Below are 20,936 nucleotides of genomic sequence, written 5' to 3'. Positions count from 1 at the left end.
TAACTGCTTTAACAAGTACAAATCTGCATGTTTCCTTCATTGTCCTTTCCTTCACATCTAGCTGAAGCTGGAATCATCAAGACCTGCTCCAACCTATGGGCCTCGCAGGATGTTTGGTCTGAAGGTCACAGGAGACCCAGGGGCCATAGTGGCACTGGTGGCAGTTGACAAAGGCGTCTATGTCCTAAACAACAAGCACCGCCTCACCCAGAAAAAGGCAATTTCTTTATTCTATCTGTATTTTCCAAACTATTTGAAAGGGGATTCATTGCAAAATCTCGGTTTAAGACATAAATAACACATACACGTTCCCTAAAGTACAGATAAATACTCTCTCTAAAAATAGATACAGAGTATACAGGTGTGTTAGTCTGTGCTTTCAAATAATATCCAGTAGGATATTTTCATGCAGCAGATTTTTGGCATGCAATTTGTCATGTGAGTTTACTGATATGTCTGTTTAATTTAACCCTTGTATGTTTGTATTTTACTGCTCAGGTGTGGGACCAAATAGAGAAGTACGACACAGGCTGCACACCAGGTGGAGGGAGGGACAGCATGAGTGTGTTCTACGATGCTGGGCTGTTATTCGAGTCCAGCACCGCTTCTGGGACCCCCTATAGACAAGGTGATACTACTTAATATGTAGTCTCATTGTTTTCCCTCCTCCTACTTATCTCATTCATCCATTCCCAACCAAACCCAGCTTGGTTGTGGTCAGAAATGCACACCTTTAGCCACACCCAGCAGTGATATCACTGGGTCATTGAGTATACCTGTGCATCACTGCAGGAAGAGAAGAAATTAAACAACCAGAAGTCAGCAAAGACACGATTTTCAGGGAGTTTTAAGTTGCTCTTTACATGGTTTGTTCACCCAAATTACATGATATTTCCCTTTTGTGGTATTTGATTGATTTCACTTTATTGTTGAAATCAAGAAGTTAAACCACTGGAGGTCAGCCAAGATAAGGTATCTTGCCATGCAGATGGTTTCAGGGACTCTGAAGTAAGTTTTTTTTTAATGTAATTTTTTAATGCTCTCCACACAACTAACAAAATTTGCAAAAAAATAGGCAACAGATATCATAAGCTCCAAAACTACCTGCCAAATACCACTAGGGAAAGTGAGAAAATATGTTTTATGTAATTTGGGTGAACCGCAGTTTTTGGGACATTTCCATGTTGACTTCAACAGTCAGCCACTGATCATCATTTAAAGATTTAGTCTGTGTTGCATTTCCAGAATTGAAATGTCCGACCCCCAGCAGGAGGAGACGTGCCACTACAGCCGTTGCATCCAGCTTAAGTAAGAACCACAGCTGAAACGACCCAATAACCACCAAGCTAGAAAACAATCACTGTCTCCCAGTTAAAAATAGTAACCTTTTTAAATGTATTCATCAGGTGAGGAAGATGACAACAGTTACATGGACAGCAATGAGATTATTACTCGCACCTCGTTCCCTGAAAGTTGGCTGTGGTTTGATATCAAACTGCCTGCTTGCCCTCCACAAGAACCTTATTGGTGAGTCAACTGACATCTATAAACACATACAAATATACTGATAACTAATTTCATGACACCACTTGAATTTAAAATGACCTTTTACCTGTCAACCTGATAACACTTTTCTATGTTTCAGTGACAAAATAGTCTATCACAGAAATATCCCTTTGCAATACTCAATCACAACCTGGGAATTGACTGGCATTAGTCTGTCAAGAACCAATGGTGAGGATTCAGTGACTAAAATCTGTCTTGTGCTTTAATTGTGCCTCTTTAACCTTAAAGCCAAAAGCCCTTTATTGTACTGTCTCTCCATCCCTCACACTTGTTTTTCTTCTTCTGTCATCCCTTGTTTTGTTGTGTTTCTTTTAATCCGTCTCATCTTTAAGGAATCTGTGTTGGTGATCCGTTAGAGGTAATTGTCCAGAAGAATTTCTTCATTGATCTCAGGCTGCCTTACTCTGCTGTCCGTGGAGAGCAGGTAGAAGTTCAGGCAATTCTCCACAACTACAGCCCAGACTATCTCACAGTAAGTCTATGTTACTCTGCTCTGGTGTTTAAGGACATTCAGGAAGCTGATGAAATCATATTATTTTTCTGGAGAGTTTGCAAACAGAAGGGCAAAAACAAAAGTAAATATTGGACTGACATTCAACATGTGGCAAAAAAGAGAGATAATAAATGAAAGTAAAGCAAAAAGCAATCCTTTCTCCAGTCTGTGATAACTGTGATGTCTCACTGCAATATCTGCTGTGTGCCTTTCCATTCTTAAGATCAAATTGATCTTTTAGGAAACAGTTTAAAGCATGACATTTTCTTCAAATGGGGTCTTCATCGTTAACTGACTTAAACTAATACTGATCATTATTATTATCAATAATCATGCAAATCCCTATTTAAAGGTGCAGTGTGTAGAATTTAGTGGTAAGTAGCAGAACAGGCTTAGCAGAAATGGAATATATCTACATAGGGAGCAGGTCCTCCTCCGCAGAGACTGACATTTTTTTTCTGCAGTATCCCAGAATAGACAAACCAAACACTGGCTCTAGAGAGGGCCTTTTGCGTTTTTGGCGAGTTTCGTGTCCACAATAGGTGTTCCTACACACTTGGAGCGGGATGGGTATTCAACTAGTTGTGATCAGCAACCTCACCGCTAGATGACACTATATCCTACACACTGGTCCTTTAAGAAAAAAAATAATGTTGTTGTTATTCTATAGATAAGGAAACACAGTGGCTGAAACTGTTGAAAGTGATAAGAAATTATGTGTAGATGCTCAGAAGAATCAACATACAGTATTTCAGAATCTTCTACTCAGGGAGGGGATCCTCATCTTCAATCAACTGCACATACCTCAGTTTCTTTCTCCATCTCTGTCTTGTTTTCAAGGTGCTTGTGTATCTGATTGAGGCAGAGCATGTGTGCAGTTCAGCCTCTAAGCGTGGAGAGTATCGTCAGGAGGTTAAAGTTGGGCCCAAAACGACACGATCTGTACCCTTTATCATTATTCCCATGAAGGAGGGACAATACCCAATTGAGGTCAAAGCATCTGTTAAAGACTCTCATCTCAGTGATGGAATCCGGAAGATGCTGCGGGTGGTGGTAAGAGGCTTTCAACCAGTTGCAATCAGTTTGTACAGTTGCCCTATTTAGCCACTCGATTGACTTTGATGCATGTCTAGAAGACTCTTGTTTTCTGTATATCAGTCTTTTTAAATGCAACTGAAAATAAGAAAAACAGACTGAGAAAGATAGAGCAATATTTGAACAAGGAAGCCACGTTGTATTTTCCTACACACCAGCCTATAAAGATTACTCAACAATATTTTCTCTGATGTTTGTCCTGTTGTTTCTCCAGCCTGAAGGCGTACTGGTTAAATATCCTCAAATTATAATTTTGGACCCTAAAGGTTTGTGTGATGAGATTACCTAATTACCTTAAATGGCTGCAGTATAGGAGCAACAAAATAATTTAGTAATATCATGTTTTCTTCACTTGGTAATTAATCCTCCAACTTGACCATGGTGTGTCCCTTTAGATGGTAAACAAGAAGTAATTATCAACAGTGGAATTCCTATGAAGGATTTGGTTCCAGACACACCTACTAGAACACAGATCTCTGTGACAGGTGAGATATAATGTTGTATGGGCAAACAAAAAATTGCACTGGTGTTAACTGTTACTGTTGTTGCTTCTCATTGGCAATGACTTCACTGGTTGTGTGGGACCTTTACATGTTTGTTTGGTTGTTTCTCCCAGTCAGTCTATAATGTTATGGTTTCTGTGTGTCTGTGTGCATGCAGGGAGAGAGCAAGTAAGTCAACTGGTGGAGAACGCTATTAGTGGGACGTCAATGGGTAGTCTGATTGTCCGGCCCTCAGGCAGTGGAGAGAGCAACATGATCCACATGACCCTGCCTGTCATTGCAACCACATATTTGGATAAAACCAACCAGTGGGAGACTGTGGGCTTTCAGAAACGTGATGAAGCCCTGCAACACATCAAAGCCGGTAGGCACACATAGATACAACAATTAGCACAAAAACCTCTATGTGTTGGATTTCTACACTACTGACTGGCAGAAATGATATCAATAAATTGCAGAAAAAAAACATGACCTTATACACTTTAAACGAGGATCACAAGACTTCTCAAATTGTCATCCATTGGATAAGATTAATTGAATGGCAGTCAGTGAAAAGGTTGTGGGTTTTGTTTGTGCGCAGGCTACCAGAACGAGCTTAATTACCGTAAGTCGGATGGTTCTTTTGCTGTTTGGGCTCATCACCAAAGTAGCACGTGGTGAGGCATCAAAACATTCATAAACACATATGTAAATGTTTGCTCATCCTACTTAACTGAGATTCCAACTTTGTGAGGATGGGTGTATTTCATGTGAAAATAAATGTAACTAAACTTTTACACCCTCTCCTCTCCTCTCTAAGGCTGACAGCATATGTTACCAAGGTTTTTACCATGGCCAACGGTCTGGTGGCAGTGGAAAAAGATAAGATCTGTGATGCTGTCAAGTTTCTAATTCTCAACACACAACGACCTGATGGCCGGTTTAGAGAAGTTGGAAAAGTGTACCATGGAGAGATGATTGTGCGTGCAATGATTTCAGTTACATCAGTCTTTAATTGATGCTAAAAAAATAGCTAACTGAGACAAAAACAATCACATCACTATGATCTTACAGTATATGCACAAAGAGATGTTCATGCTGTTGATATTGATGATGGTTCTGACAACTGTGTGTCTGTGTGTGTAGGGTGATGTGCGTGGCACAGATTCAGATGCCTCCATGACAGCCTTCTGCCTCATTGCTATGCAGGAGTCACGCACACTATGTGCTGCCACACTGAATGTGAGTACCTCACCTGCAAACATCTTTTTCCCTCACCAGTTTTATTTTTTCATTCACTGACTACAAATTAATGATGAGCAAAAGCAAGCTTTCTGTAGTCACCGAACCACCATTAAGCAATTGACCGCTAGCTAAACTCTGCTCCCCTAGTTACTGTTGCTAAGCCTGTCGAGCTTTCCATTCTTGCATGGCACATATGTGGTTTACAATACTCAGTGTAGCACAAATTTTAATCATGTTTCCAGAAAATTGGCTAAAGAAGATGAGAATGCATGTCTTAATGCATGTTTCCATCAACTACTGTTGACTTCAAATGTTAGGAATCGGGCACATCAAGATACAAAGTTACTGGTGCTAATTCTCCAGTTTGATGCCATGAAACCATTGCAGAAGATGAGGGTGCAACAAGCTGACATAACTGAAAGAACACTAGTCAAACCTCAAACAATGGAAAACCATGTGGAAATGTGATGGAAATATGGCATTTATATTTGTCACATGCATTAATCTGGGGAACGGTATAGTCTCCTCATCTGTCTACATGGTATTTGTTGTCTCTTCAATGAAGCAGAAGCTTAAATGACATTTAAGTCACATGCTTCAGGTTGCTATTGTACTTTGTTGCATCTTGATTTTGTCAATATATCATCTTTTCCACCTCAGCCAAATGTAAAAACTCTTTCAAAATTTCAGGGTTTTTTATGCACAAATTGAAAATGTACAACAGGTGGATAATGCACTTAATGGTAACAGTGACAGATTGAAAATTTGCAGAAAGTTTTAAATATGAGACAGAAGTAGATAAAAGCAGGCAAAAGCATTTCTAGCCAGTGACCATCAGTTTTGCAAGCTAGGAAATTTATTAGCTGTGGCAAAGTAATAGATAATTAATCTAACGTTTGCTGTAGAGCTAGTTAGTCCTAGTTTTATAAAGTTGCTTTCAAACGAACAACATTGATAGTCTGTGTTTAGAATCGGCAGGGCAGAATGCAGCCACAATGGCTCCCAGCTGCCTCCGATCCTTCCAACTTGTAGGCTACACCACAGGCTGCTAATATCAACCAAGTGTATAAGTGTACCATTCAGGAAACTCTGATGCCAGTAAAATCAACTCCTGTATTGTTTCCCAATGCTCTTCCCTAACTATGGTTTCTGTGGTTGCTATGGTCACACGGCAAGCCATGGCAGCAAGTTGGAAAAGCTGAACCATAATGAACTCTGTAGAAGAATAGGTACTCTAATAGAATAGGTACCCAGCAGTTAAAAAGTAACTACAGTTTAAGTTCTTTATAAGTACCTTAATTGTTGCCCCCTTATTCCATAGCGTCACATCTTGTTCCCCTGTACCTACGTATATGTATCTGTCTGCACTGTACTGGTACACCATTAGTACAAAAGATAATTAAGCTGTACGTTGTGGGCTGTAATCTAAAGCGTCACCAAAGTGTAGATAGTACTGTAGACAGACATGCAAACAATTGCAGCTTACAATAGAGCAGATAAACACACACTCCTCATTCTTTTTCTCTCGTGTTTATGCATAACATCATTACCCCACACCTCAACAGTAACCAACTCAGTAACTCAGTAACTAGGCTCAGTATGGCTCATAAGGCAAAGAAGATGGTAAGAGAGGGAACAATCCAGTCTTGTCCCAGGTTCAAATACTGCTCTAACATACAGAGTGGATATTGAAAATGAATTAGTTGCTTTAAAGCCTTTTGTGTTCATTTTTCCTGTCTGCCTGTTCTCCCATTCTCTTCTTCCTCCTTCCCTCATCTTCTTCTACTGTCCAGAGTCTGCTAGACAGTATAGACAAAGCTGTTGCCTACCTGGAAAGACTTCTGCCTAGCCTCACCAACCCATATGCTGTTGCCATGACATCATATGCCCTGGCCAATGAAGGCAAACTGAACCGGCAGATCCTCTACAACTTTGTTTCTCCAGGTGTTGTCACACAACAATTATTGTAGTATCTCACTTACATAGATTGTCCACCAGAACAAATGTTATTTAAGTTAAAGTACAGAAGTATTATCAGTATTATAAGTATTCATAATGCAGACTGGCTTCTTTTAGAGTGTTATATTTTATTGGTAGCCTATATTATACTGTTTGTTTTTATCGCTAACAAATACATGTAAGAACATTTTAATGTTGTAGTTTATCTCATCATAGATTAATAGTCTGCATCATATTATATAAGTGTCATCATAAAATCATATGTTTCTTTATTATAATAATATTAGTAATAAACTTTATTTACATAGCACCTTTCACACAAAGTACATAACAAATTTTAAACAGAAAAGAGCAGACAATTTAAACAACAGTTAGAATATTAAAATATAATATTTTATGTAAAATCTTAATCTAAAAGCAACCAGTAACTATTAGAGGCAAAGAATTGTAGTGAAGTAAAAATAATAATAATAATTCAATAATAAAAACAACAACATTAAGTAGAAATACAAAGTAGCATAAAATGGAAGTATTCAAGTAATGTACAAGTACCTCAAATGTGTATTTATGGACAGTACTTGAGTAAATGCACTTAGTTACAATCTGCCACTGCTCAGTATGAATATAAGAATTTTGAAGTTTTAATTGATCTTTATCAGAAATGTTTGGTTATGTTAGGTGTTAATATTAAAAGACAAATATCTGATAATTTAACTTTCAAATATCAATGTCAGTACTGGCCTCATCAGTCAGACTTTTTATTTAATTTTTCACAGATTAGGTTAGATATTTTAAGATTAGGGATTGGAGATTTAATAGTTGATTAAGCTTTTCACAGGTAAAGCACAGCAATAAAAAATATTTGTCTGTGTCTCCTTCAGAGTTATCCCACTGGCCTGTACCTAAGGGACAGGTGTACACCCTTGAAACCACAGCTTATGCTCTTCTGGCTTTGGTCAAGGTCGAGGTGAGTACGTCCCAATTATGTGTGTTTCACCAGCACGTCATGTTACAGAAAACACACAAGAGAGTCATCATTCTTATTAGCTCACTTAAAAGGCAGATGGTTGGTGAAGAGAGGCGTTTCCCTGACTGGAAACCAAAGTCAGTGAAATTTGTCTCTCAGTAATGTCAAATGTAAAAATAAAGGAGACATTATGCTTTATTGTGATTGATTGATTCTATCGGACAAGTTTCAAGTCTCAACAAGATGACTGTGTCATAATAATAATAGGAAAAACTGATTCGGTAATCTAACAATCTATGGTTCACTTTAGAAACTGACAGGAAATAATTTAACCGTAACAGAATTAAGATTTAAAAAATCAAATACACAGTCAATCGCACAGATTTCGACCCTTTTCTTGCCTTCTGTTAATAAAGGCCTTTGAGGATGCCAGACCTGTTGTGAGATGGTTCAACAAACAGCAGAGAGTGGGCGGAGGCTATGGATCAACTCAGGTAGCACAGACCTCTCTGTCAACCTTGATACTGTATATTCATATACCACTATTTGTGCATCAACTGCACTTTTTTTTCAGGTCAAATGGGCTCAAGTTTCTTTCCCCCAACCACCCCCACCCCACACTCTTTTTCCCTCCAGGCTACCATGATAGTGTATCAGGCTGTAGCTGAGTACTGGGCAAATGCTGAAGAACCAGAGTATGATCTGAATGTGGACATCCTATTGCCAGGCATGTCATTCCCTGACAAGTTCAACTTCAACAAGGACAACTACCATATCACCAGAATATCTACAGTGAGACACACACACATCATGTACAAACACACATATCATACCATCATGCATTCTACTTTCTGTGTGTATTTCCCCGCTGACCCGTGTGTGTGTGTGTTTGTGTGCATAATTAAATCCCAACAGTTCCATAATATAAACCAGGATGTGAAAGTGACTGCCGAGGGCACCAGAGAAGCAACGCTGACAGTAAGTAAAAGATAATATTTTTGTTCTGATCATCTGTTGTGTATTGATGTGTCCCTTTGGAATTCCAGATTATTTAATTTCATTTATCACAATGAATGCAATATTAAAATGCACTTTTGTCTATGTGACAGATGGTGTCACTGTATTACGCTCTACCTAAAGAAAAGGAGAGTGACTGTCAACAGTTTGACCTGTCTGTGCAGCTCCTCCCAGGTAATTTGATGCCCTCTGTCTCATCCACTGTATATATTAGTCTTTATTTGATGCTTTTTATGTTCTTTAAGTATGTTTCTTTAATGAGAAAAACTATTTAAAATACTAATGCTCATCTACTGTTTGCTCCTCCAGATAGAATGGAAGATGATGAGAAGATATACAAGCTGAAAATAGACGTTTTGTGAGTACAATCAAGACGTAACACTGACTTGTGTTTCAGTAACATGGCTTTATACAGATAATTTTCTAGCCAGCTATGGTCCTTCAATATTTCACTTCTTCCCTGCTCTGTTTCTATTTCTCTCCTCTCAGTTTTACCATAATTTTAATTGCCTGCAATCAAGGGCCATTTCTAGCATTTTGGATCATATTTCATCGCTGCATCATATCAATGGCAGAAGAGCAAAACCTCCTATCTGAAAAATGCACTTTTTTGAGGAAACTTGTTTAACCCTCCTGTTGTCTTTGGGTCAAATTTGACCCGTTTTCAAATGTTTTTATATCAGAAATGTGAATTTCTTTCATCTAATCGCCTGGAAATCACATGGATGGATCCATAACACACACTTTGCAAGTAAAAGTAATGATCACCACTTGAATTTTGGGTGTTTTTGGGGACTTTTGTCCTCCCGGGTCAATTTTGACTCCGGAGGACAAAAGTTGCATGATTGACAGGAAGACAACAGGAGGGTTAAAAAAAACTTGTTGTTTTCTTGCGGAATGCTATTTGTTAAGGATATGTGGTATTGTTTACTGTATGTTTGTATAGTTATTACAGTGTAGTATATGTTGGGTATCCTTAACAAATAACATTCTGTGAAAAAAACAACATGTTTTTTTTTTAGTTTTCTCAAAAACGTGCATTTTTCAGATAGGAGGTTTTGCTCTTCAGCCATCAATATTCCATATGCATATAAATGGGACCAAATGCTGCTGTTTACACATAAAAAAAACTTATTTTAATTTAAGGGACTTAGCTTAGCATTATTAACATCATCATCATCTTCAAAACTAGATGTTTTAGCAGCAAAGTCATCAATGATGTCATCATAGGACAGCTGCTGGCCAATCTCATAATTGACACAGATTATGGCAAAACCACTGAGGACGCTTGGTTATGTAACCCCTGCGACGCCTAATGTCCACAGGGTAGTTAAATGATATTGGACCAGTGTCTAAGTTCGTAGGGAGGGGTTGAAGATAGGTAAAGGACATTACTTACATTAAAACTTTTCTTTTGTAAGAAAATAAGATGATACAGTGAAAAACATAAAAAAAAACATTTTTAACAAAAGAAAAACTTTTTTTTTTACCTTCTTCAGGTACAATGAACCAGTTTCACAGCAGGCCTTGACAACTGCTTGTTCTTTAGTTGTGTTAAAGTAATCTTGCCTGGATTCCAAAGTTGGTAAGAGTAAACCCTTGGCCTGCAGAACTGACCTTTGTAACCCTCTAAGTGGAGGTTGATTAATGATGCTCAACAGACAAAGACCTCCTAAGAGACCATTTCTGACTGAACATCCTGAAATTATTGCCTGAACTAAAAGCATAAAACTGACCCTAAGGTCACTTGGACCACAGAAAAAACAAAAAGCCCTACCTTAAATGGGACACAGACCCTTTTATCTACACAATCCCAAGGTTACAAATCTCAAGAGGAGCATTCCTTTGCAACACTGCAAAATGAACTCCTGTTATATTCCAAACCTTAATAACTGTGAAATTAGCTGTTTAATCAGAATATGGGCCCTGTCAAATTGTTTACCTTAAAAATTCATAAAGAATGCTGTAACTTTGATAAGTGCACTATGTTATATTGGTGAGATGTTGAAGAAGTTGGTCATCTTACATTTTATCATATTGTCATCTTTTTGATAAGTTTAGAAATATAGGTTTGAATAATCTCACTTGTTGGTGTTTATATAGTCTATGCAATATTACTTGAAAATGACCTAACTTTAATCATATATTGATTAGCACATTAGCTAGGAAGTCACCTTGAATGCTTTGTTACAGAAGTAATGAAATAACTATGTTGAATGTATATTTGTTTCTCACCTCACAGAATTGCTGCTTTAACTCTTTTATTCATTATATTACAGCAGGATCGTTATTAATCAGAAAATATTATGAAATACTTGAACGTTATGAAAAGAATGTGTTTACAACTTTAATGTGAAATACTTGGTCATAGTGACTTGAAGTGTGATTTTTGCGTGTAAAAACACAGAATTAGACTTTTTCCAAAAGTTCACTTATTTCCGAAGATGCAGGCCCTGAGAACAAAGAAATTGAATATTCATCAGTAATTCAGCTTAGTTCAGTTTAAAAAACATTCAAAACTACTCCACTCTTGTCGAAACTTATAAAATAGCCTCACAGAGATTTTTCTTTGAGCTGGCCTCCTCTTCATGAGTAAGAAACTACCCCTTTAAGACTTCTCTTTCCTTTTTCTAAGTGCATATTTTAAACCTTTTTAAAACACGTTCAGTTATCGATCTTTTTAAGATTAAGCCTTGCATTTTCATATTTTTCATAGTCTTTTATTTGAAGTTTCTTTCAAGCCAGAGTAAACACAAAGCGTAATCAGGAAAGTTTATTCTGCATTTAACCAAAAGATCACAAGAGATTCAAGCCTGAATCCCCACTGACACGTTTTACAATAAGCCAGCAAAAGCCCAAATGGACCTCTGCACATCTGTGACCCAAAGCCAAATGATCATTCTGGGCTGAGACATCTCATCACAGCCTCACTTGCTCAGCAACTCACTGCTCAAAGTACTAATACTCCTACAAACCCATATTTCAGCAGATAAATATACTATTAAAACCAATAACAGACATAACTTAAAGCAATTCAACTTTAATAACCAATTTTAATAAACCATGTACAGTAGACGTCTTTAGTTCCTCTGAAGCAATGTCCCTTATGGTGTAACAAAGTTCAGTTCTTTGTTATGTTCAAGTTTTATCAGTCCTTAGTTGTAGTCAGTCTATTCAGTGTTTAGGTCAGTTTATAGTTCTGGGTGCACCCGCTAATAAAAGCAAAGGGATCGCAGTCCCACCACACCACCACATAAGGGGATGAAGGAAAGGTGTCTTCCTCTGGGTTGATGAAGTACAAATAGTGTCAGAGTCTGCTCTCCCCCTCACCTGTTGCTGTGGGAATCATCCAATCATTCAGTCTCACTCTCTGCTCTGCCACACCCCTCATTAGTTCAACCACCTTCACCTGGCGCTCCCACCTGCTCATCATCTGCAATCAAGCCAGTATATAAGCTGCCTCGGCCCACTCTCTCTCTGTCAGATTGTCTACGCTACTATGCTAAGTCATCTCGCTTTCTTCACTGGACTGCCTTCCTGGTTTCTGATCAGCTTGTCTTCGACCATCGCTCCTCGTCTCTGCCCCGGTAAACCCACCAGCCTTCTGTCCCTGACTCTGAGTTCTGCCTGCCTGTTGCCTGGTCTTTGTCCGCTGTGGGAGTGGAAGATCGGGGTTCAATTTCCGGTGGAGTCATACTCATTAGAACTGTGTTTCTCTGACCGTGCTAATATTGCCTTGACATCGTGTGAAATAAAGACTGCAAAGTTTATACCAGTGTCATTTGTGCTGCTATTGGGTCCATCCTATACCCATTACAGTACAATCTGACCAATTATGGATCCAGCGCACGAACCCTCACCGCTGAGTAGCCTTGAAAGGATTGAAGGCGTCCTTCAACAGCATGAGGCCATGATGACAGCAGCTGTGACTGAAACCAAACAGGCAGCAGCAGCCCACGAGCAGGCGCTAACAATGTTAGCTGGACAGCTGCAGCAGTTAACAGCCCTGCTAACCCAAGCCCCTCAAGCCTCTGGGGCTGCTTCTCCTCCTGCTCCGCCTGCTACCGCTCCTGCACTTGCTCCAGCCCCTTTGCCACCCATGGATGTCCCTGAGCCCCAGGTGGGAATCCTGGAGCGCTACAAGGGTGACCGAGAGACCTGTGGCCCTTTCCTCACCAACTGCTCTCTCCTGTTTGCTCTGCAGCCCCGCACCTTCACCACGGAGGGAGCGAAGGTTGCATTCGTCATCAACCATCTGACGGGCAGAGCTTGGTTATGGGGGACAGCCGAGTGGGAGAGACGGTCACCAGCCTGTGCTTCCTTTGACCTGTTTGCCACAGAGCTTCACAAGGTGTTTGGCTTGGATACCTGTGGTCCTGAGGCAATCGGAGGTCTGATTGGACTGAAACTATTCCATAGACTTTCGCACCAGAGCCAGCCGAAGCAAGTGGAACAACTTGGCCCTCTGCGACGCATTCCTCAACGGGTTGGCCGACTACATCAAGGATGAACTGGTTTCCCATGACCTGCCCACCACGTTGGATGGGGTGGTTGAGTTGGCCACCCGCATCGACCTCCACATCCAGGCCCAGCGACAAGAGAAGCGTCACGGGGGAGGCCATCGCCCTCTGCCGTCCCGCTCCCATGGGGTGCCGTCGCAGCCAACTCTGCCTCCTCTTCAGCTCTGCAGACAGGGGATCCTGAGCCTATGCAGCTGGGACGCACCTCCCTCACCCCAGAGGAGAAGGAGCATCGCCGTAAGGCCAACCTCTGCCTTTACTGTGGAGCAGCAGGGCACTTCATCTCGAGATGTCCAGCAAAAGCCAGGGCTCAACAGTAATGGGGGAGATCCTGGTGAGCCCAACTTCCCTAGTGTCTCCCCGTCCCCAAAGAGCTCTGCTACAGGCCCGGCTCCTCCTTCCGGACGGTCCCCACACCATGGCTACCTTCATTGACTCTGGGGCTGATGCCTGCATTATTGACGAGGAGTTGGCCCTTCAGTTGGGGCTCGGGCGGGTTCCCTTGCCACAACCGGTTCCCGCTAGAGCCCTAGATGGACACATCTTGGGCAACGTCACACATCAAACCTCCCCTGTCCATCTGCTGCTCTCTGGCAACCACCACGAAACAATCCAGTTTCACATCCTGAGCTCACTCCATCTGCCTCTCATCCTGGGGTATCCTTGGCTCCGTCTTCACAACCCTCACATCGACTGGGTCACGGGGGCCATTCAAGGGTGGAGCCCCTCCTGTCATCTCAGGTGCCTGCAGCAAGCCTCCTTGCCACTTCACTCCCCCAGCCCCAGCTCCTCGCCCGATCTCTCCAGGGTGCCGCCGGAGTACCACGACTTCTGCCTGGTCTTCAGTAAAGCCAAAGCCACATCTCTGCCTCTGCACCGTCCCTACGACTGCGCTATTGACCTCTTGCCTGGGACTTCACCCCCCAAGGGGCGCCTGTACTCCTTGTCTGAGCCTGAGAGAAAGGCCATGGAGACTTATATCAATGACTCTCTGGCTGCGGGTCTCATCCGTCCTTCTTCCTCTCCTGCCGGGGCGGGTTTTTTCTTCGTGGAGAAGAAGGACAAGACACTGAGACCCTGCATTGTCTACCGAGGGCTAAATGACATTACTATCAAGAACAGGTACCCGCTGCCACTCATCTCCTCCGCCTTCGAGCTGCTCCAGGGGGCCACCATTTTCACCAAGCTCGACCTGCGCAACACCTATCACCTTGTCCACATCAGAGAGGGAGACGAGTGGAAGACGGCCTTCAACACCCCGACAGGCCACTACGAGTACCTCGTCATGCCATTCGGCCTCACCAATGCCCCCGCCGTCTTCCAGGCCCTGGTAAACGACGTTCTTCGAGACATGCTCAACTGGTTCGTCTTTGTCTACCTGGATGACATTCTCATCTTCTCCCAGTCCAGAGATGAACACATTCACCATGTCCAAGCCGTCCTCCAGTGCCTCCTTGAGAACTCCCTGTTTGTTAAAGCTGAGAAGTGTGAGTTCCATGCCTCCTCAGTGTCCTTCCTGGGGTACATAGTTGCAAAAGACAGTGTACAGATGGACCCAGCTAAAGTCTCTGCCGTCACCTTCTGGCTTGTTCCTGAGTCCCGCAAACAGCTTCAGTGCTTCCTGGGTTTTGCCAATTTCTACCGCCGCTTCATCCACAATTACAGCTCCGTGGCAGCTCCTCTCACCGCCCTGACCTCCAAGGTGCCTTTTCAGTGGTCACCTTCCACTGACAAAGCCTTCCAAACTCTCAAGACACGGTTCACCTCAGCACCCATCCTTCAGATGCCCAACCCTGATCGCCAGTTCATTGTGGAGGTGGATGCCTCTGATGTGGGGATAGGGGCTGTCCTGTCCCAGCGCTCTGCCACTGACCAGAAGCTCCACCCATGTGCCTTCTTCTCTCAGCGTTTGTCGCCTGAGGTGCTGCAGTGGGCCCACTCCTCCAAGCTCTCCTGCCACCCTGGTGCTCGACGGACACAGCACGCCCTCCTCCAGTGCTTCTGGTGGCCCAGCTTGAAAGAGGACACCCAGGACTTCGTCAAAGCCTGCCCAGTCTGTAATCAACACAAGACCTCCCGCCGGGCCCTAGCAGGACTTCTGCAGCCTCTTCCTGTTCCCCACCGCCCGTGGTCCCACATCTCCATGGACTTTGTGACAGGCCTTCCCTCTTCTGAAGGCCATACTGTCATCCTGACCATTGTGGACCGCTTCAGTGAAATGGCCCACTTCGTGCCTCTGCCCAAGCTCCCTTCAGCCAAGAGAACTGCTCAGTTGGTCCTGCTCCACATATTCCGTCTTCATGGCCTCCCTGTCGATGTGGTGTCAGACCGTGGGCCTCAATTTGCCTCTGTTTTTTGGAGAGAGTTCTGTAGTCTCCTGGGTGCCACCGCCAGTCTGTCCTCCGGCTTCCACCCTCAGACCAATGGGCAAACGGAGCGCATGAACCAGTAGTTGGAAACGGCCCTGCAGTGCATGGCCTCCCAGAACCCCTCCTCCTGGTCCTCACAGCTGTTGTGGGTAGAATATGCTCACAACTCCATCTGCTCTGCCACCGGCTTCTCTCCTTTCCAATGTGCATACGGCTATCAACCACTGTTGTTCCCCACCCAGGAGAAGGAGGTTTCCTGCCCATCTGTCCAAGCCTTCATCCGCCGCTGCCGCAGAACCTGGCTCCGGGCCCGTTCCATCCTCCGGTCTGTGGACCGCTACACTGCCACCGCCAACCGCCGCCGCACCCCTGCACCTACTTACCAAGCGGGTCAGCGAGTGTGGCTCTCCACCCGAGACCTGCCCCTCCATGTGGAATCCAGGAACATGGCACCTAAACACATTGGACCCTTCACTATACAGAAAGTCATCAACCCCGTTGCAGTACGGTTGAAGCTCCCGCGCTCTATGCGCGTCCATCCAACCTTCCATGTCTCCAAGGTGAAGCCGGTCCATGACAGTCCCTTGGTCCCTGCAGCACCGCCACCACCTCCTCCACACATTGTTGATGGGGGTCCAGTCTACACGGTGCATCGCCTGATGCGCTCCCGCCGGCGGGGGAGAGGCCTTCAGTACTTGGTGGACTGGGAGGGGTATGGCCCGGAAGAGAGATCCTGGGTTCCTGCTCGTTTCATCGTCGACTCCAACCTCATTGCTGATTTTCATCGGTGTCATCCTGACCAGCCAGCTAAGATGCCTGCCCGTCGGGGAGCCCGCACTTTGCCTCCACCAGACCGGCCTCTGGGGGACCGTTCCTTGGGGGAAGCTACAGATGATGGAGAATTAAACAGAACAATGCGCTAAAATGTTTCTAAAAAAGAACATTTTAGCGCATAGTGTGGGTAGAGAGTTAACATATTATTTCCACCAACAGGAACTTTCAATACGACACCTAACCAATGATTAACTAAAGTAAACAAAATCCATCTGACAGGTAAATGAATTAACCTAAAATATAGGATAAAAGTGCTATATAAAATATAGCCATGTAGCCATTTAAGGGAGCCCACTGTCTGTGAAAAAAAAACAGCTCATGGGGGCCTTGTAAGGATATTTAATAAAGCTTCACTTTCTCACTTTCATTCTCTCCATGTGTTATTCTGTTTTTTTTAAAATACTCTGTCCATTTTCTGTGTGCAGGTTTAGGGACTTGGAGCGCGATGCAACCATGTCAATCTTGGATATTGGCTTGCTAACAGGCTTCACCGCTAACACAAACGACCTTGACTTAGTAAGAGTCTTTACAGATATGCACATACCTGTATAGAGTTCAAAAGTCAGTATTTAGGGTTAGGAAAACAAGATGTGTTTTATGGTCTAGGAAGTTGTCTAATCATGTTTGTGTGTATGTTTGGGTGTGTAGTTGTCCAGAGGACCTGCCCGCACTATTGCAAAATATGAGATGAACAAAGTCCTGTCAGAAAGAGGCTCACTCATCATCTACTTGGACAAGGCAAGGCATCAGTATTACCTCCCTCTACCCCTTTTCTCTCTGCCTTGTCCTTTCGCTATTTATATCTGTCTCACCTTTGTCTTACATCTCTCCACAGGTTTCTCACCAACATCCAGAGGAGATCACTTTTAGGATCCATCAGACGCTGAAAGTGGGCATCTTACAGCCAGCTGCTGTGTCTGTCTATGAATACTATGAACGTGAGTCTCAAAGACACTTATACTGTATGCTGCCTCTATGAGCTTCATTTTTCTTTGCTGCTGATAAATATTCAGAGTAATTAACAGGATGGATAAGCAGAAATGATTAGATTTTCAAAGTATTTTATGATTATTTTGTGATGTACAGCAATGGGCAGAAAATATTTTTTAAATATCTTTCTTTCTCATTGCAGAGACACGTTGTGTGAAATACTACCATCCGGAGAGAAGAGCTGGACAGGTTTTGAGGCTCTGCACAAATAATGTATGCATATGTGCTGATGGTAAGCAGGATGAAGTCTCACGGATGAAAAAGTCTGTCTACAGCAAGCATACCTAAGCAAACCATACACCGAAAATTCTTCTAAAAGAAGCACATAAACACAACACGAACAATGTGCTTCAAAGAGGTAAAGCATTATTTTGATCAGTGGTTTGGGGGGGTGATCATTCTGCTTTGTCTGTAAACTGCAGCGATTTAGAATTAATATTTGCTAATAAGCACTAAAACACAAAGTATAGCTGAGACTGCTGGGGATCACCAAACTGATTACAATTCATTCTGAGGGCAACATTAATGTCTGTACCAAATTTCATGGCAATCCATTCAATAGTTGGAATATTTCAGTCTGAACCAAAGAAGTGGACCAACTGACAGACATTGCTAATATGGCTAGAAAGAATGGTCAAACCTTGCTGACGTGTTTTCACAAGCTGAGTAGTGCACCTCAGATGGGTAAATATGCATAAAATCAGTAAAGTGCCCCTTTAAGATCTGGCAAAGGAGATGGTCCCGGAATTTGGTTTACTGTAAATCACCTGAAGGTAACATACAATACTGTACAAAAGTTTTAGGCTCCATGGGGACCATCTGTTGCAGGACTCCTTGTTCTTTTCACTGAAGATAGTTCTTTGTGACTCTGGCTGTATGTTTGGAGTCATTTTCATGCTGCAGGTTGAATTTGGGACCGTTCATTTCCCAGATGGTAATATGTGATGGATAAGAATTTAAACATTAAGTGCCTGAAACCTTTGCACATTACTGTAGTTATCAGCAAGCACCTGCTGGATCCTATAGGATCAGAACAGTGCTCAGAGCTTACAAAATTAAGTTGTGACTTTGATTACAGCTGTACTCACCCAACAACTTATCCACAGATATGCACATGTGCTTATTTAATCAGGTCATAAGTTGTGTATTTGTTTTGTGCCCATTGTCTGTGTCCAGAGAACTGCAGTATGCAGAAGAAGGGTAAAATCAACAACAATCAGCGCACAGCTATGTTATGTGAGAGGACACCGACCGCTATTGATTTTGGTAAGAGAATGTAAATGGACTGCATTTGTGTTAGTGGGAGATCGAGGAAGTAAGTATGTGAGCTAACATCTGCAACTTGTCTGTCCTCAGCTTACAAAGTGAGAGTGGAAAACTTTGAAGACGTTGGGTCCACCGACATTTATACAATGCAGATACTGCAAGTCATCAAGGAAGGTGGGTATTTATCTGCTTTGAACCTTCAAAACGAAACTAAAGTGCCTTAAAATTGAAGGTGACAATTTTTTGCCACTACCTTAGATATTTGAAATTTGGGGAGAGTTTGACATTTTGGGAAATATTTGGGAAATTGCTTTCTTACCAAGAGTGAGATTAGATGATTGATACCACTCTCAGGAAGCTACAGCCAGCAGCTGGATAGTTTAGCTTGCATTGGCAGGTAACTAGTGGAGACTGCAGGAAGTTACTGGTCCTGGTCAAGAAATAGTCTGGTGCACCCCCATGGTTCATACCCAGCATTGTATGACATTGTATTTGTCTGCCACAATGGCGCCCACTAAAGAGTACACGCCTGCAAGATGATACATCAGCGTTGTGGTTGTTTGCCAGAAACTGTCATAAATTGACTTTTATTCAGTATTTAGCCACATTTTTTTTAGCCACACAATGAAAACAGCAACTCCCACAACCCCATGACGTCATCAAACTCTGTCTTTTATTATTGTTTTGATTGAGTTGTTTGTTAAAAGATCTTCTTTCTCTTCTCCTACATTGTAATTACAGGACTTTATGATGTGATTCCTGAGGGTTCCCAGCGCACGTTCCTCAGTTATCCACACTGCAGAGAGGCTTTAAATCTGGGAATTGGCAAAACCTTCCTTATCATGGGCATATCCAAAGATATTCACAGAGATGAGGAGAGGCAATCGTAAGTTTGTTCTTTGTGTGTGTGCACCCTCCTCATAGCATCATCTCAGTTTCAACATTTTTACTACACAAAATCAGGTTTGCCTGTCATGTGCAGCTTAGTTTGTTGCTATATTACCTGTTATGGAAGGGAGGGAGTCATGCTTTTTCATCTGTTTATATTTCAATCCAAAAAGTTAAATCTAGATTACTACAGGTAGCTGACCACATGAACATACAATATGTTTTTTAACTTTGCTCTCCTCAGGTATCAGTATGTGCTTAGTGAGAGAACCTGGATCGAGTACTGGCCTATGGACACAGAGTGTCAGACTGCAGAATACAGAACAACCTGTTTGGGCATTGAGGAGTTGGTCGAGACGTACCAAGTCTTTGGATGTCCGTCGTAGTGAAATTCAAGGAAATAAAATGTTTTTTTGAAATTAGCTGTTTTGTCTAAAACTTAAACTGCTACAAGATATAAGTGATGTAAAAGTTAAAATGTTACACTGTTGATTAAAATGTAATGGTCTTATTCCCATCGTCTGTTTTATATAGATGTAGAAAATTACAGTAGTGATTACTGTCAGGTTACTGTATAATAACCTTTGGTAAGTTCAACTGGAAGTTTAATTAATTCTGACTTTCTTTCATGTCATAACATAAAAAATGGTCCATCCCACATGGGATCACATGACATACGATAATACAGCATATAAATAACTTTCAGCATTTGACATTCATGTTCCAAAGAAAAACAAATCATTACTGCAAACAACATACTGTATGTAGTCTGACAAACAGAAACGGAAAAGAGTGGAAAAAGCTTCCCAAACAGGTCAGTGAAAATACTCAGAAAACAGTACAGGAGAAAAAAAGTGAGAGAACTGGATATGCTCAGCATGTGCATGAATACATAAAGAACAGAAAAGGCATGAATCAGCAGAAGCTCTGGATTGCAACGCGTTTCAAGCTTGGTGTTCTTCCTCAGGCAGCATCGAGAGGTTTATGCTTATGTTGGGCCATGGCTACAAGTTTGGCTATCAGCAATAATTAATGATTATCAAAGATAATTGTTAATTATTAAAATCAATAAAATTATTAATAAGAATTAATAATAACGGGGCACCACCCTGGACTCAGGGAAAAAGATAGCCAATTCAGTCTCAAAGTGTACTAATCTATGAATTTGGGACTTTGATTAATAATTAATTTAATAACTATAAACAAAATCACCATATCAATAGCTAGTAAAGGTTGAAGGATTTG

General features: G+C 42.0%; 1 protein-coding gene across 1 annotated transcript in view; it reads left to right on the top strand.

Moving 5' to 3' along the window:
* Window positions 1–20,527, top strand: part of LOC137180336 (complement C3-like) — a 28,525-nt gene extending 7,998 nt beyond the window's left edge. Inside the window, exons 15-42 of the mRNA XM_067585666.1 lie at window positions 62–217; window positions 499–628; window positions 1,246–1,308; window positions 1,407–1,527; window positions 1,646–1,734; window positions 1,899–2,038; window positions 2,900–3,112; window positions 3,369–3,420; window positions 3,550–3,639; window positions 3,815–4,021; window positions 4,238–4,313; window positions 4,457–4,616; window positions 4,783–4,878; window positions 6,675–6,825; window positions 7,722–7,807; window positions 8,224–8,301; window positions 8,444–8,599; window positions 8,723–8,785; window positions 8,917–8,998; window positions 9,134–9,182; window positions 16,973–17,063; window positions 17,196–17,285; window positions 17,383–17,485; window positions 17,680–17,769; window positions 18,714–18,803; window positions 18,894–18,977; window positions 19,545–19,689; window positions 19,936–20,527. Coding sequence (XP_067441767.1) covers window positions 62–217; window positions 499–628; window positions 1,246–1,308; window positions 1,407–1,527; window positions 1,646–1,734; window positions 1,899–2,038; window positions 2,900–3,112; window positions 3,369–3,420; window positions 3,550–3,639; window positions 3,815–4,021; window positions 4,238–4,313; window positions 4,457–4,616; window positions 4,783–4,878; window positions 6,675–6,825; window positions 7,722–7,807; window positions 8,224–8,301; window positions 8,444–8,599; window positions 8,723–8,785; window positions 8,917–8,998; window positions 9,134–9,182; window positions 16,973–17,063; window positions 17,196–17,285; window positions 17,383–17,485; window positions 17,680–17,769; window positions 18,714–18,803; window positions 18,894–18,977; window positions 19,545–19,689; window positions 19,936–20,077 — 3,093 coding nt within the window. The 3' untranslated portion in view covers window positions 20,078–20,527. The remainder of the gene's footprint in view (window positions 1–61; window positions 218–498; window positions 629–1,245; window positions 1,309–1,406; window positions 1,528–1,645; window positions 1,735–1,898; window positions 2,039–2,899; window positions 3,113–3,368; window positions 3,421–3,549; window positions 3,640–3,814; window positions 4,022–4,237; window positions 4,314–4,456; window positions 4,617–4,782; window positions 4,879–6,674; window positions 6,826–7,721; window positions 7,808–8,223; window positions 8,302–8,443; window positions 8,600–8,722; window positions 8,786–8,916; window positions 8,999–9,133; window positions 9,183–16,972; window positions 17,064–17,195; window positions 17,286–17,382; window positions 17,486–17,679; window positions 17,770–18,713; window positions 18,804–18,893; window positions 18,978–19,544; window positions 19,690–19,935) is intronic.
* The last annotated feature ends 409 nt before the right edge of the window (window positions 20,528–20,936 follow it).

The sequence above is a fragment of the Thunnus thynnus genome, chromosome 3 (genome assembly GCF_963924715.1).
Source record: "Thunnus thynnus chromosome 3, fThuThy2.1, whole genome shotgun sequence".
In the NCBI taxonomy this organism is placed as follows: Eukaryota; Metazoa; Chordata; class Actinopteri; order Scombriformes; family Scombridae; genus Thunnus; species Thunnus thynnus.
Note: the sequence above shows the minus strand (reverse complement) of the source record. Positions and strands in the feature narration are given on the sequence as shown.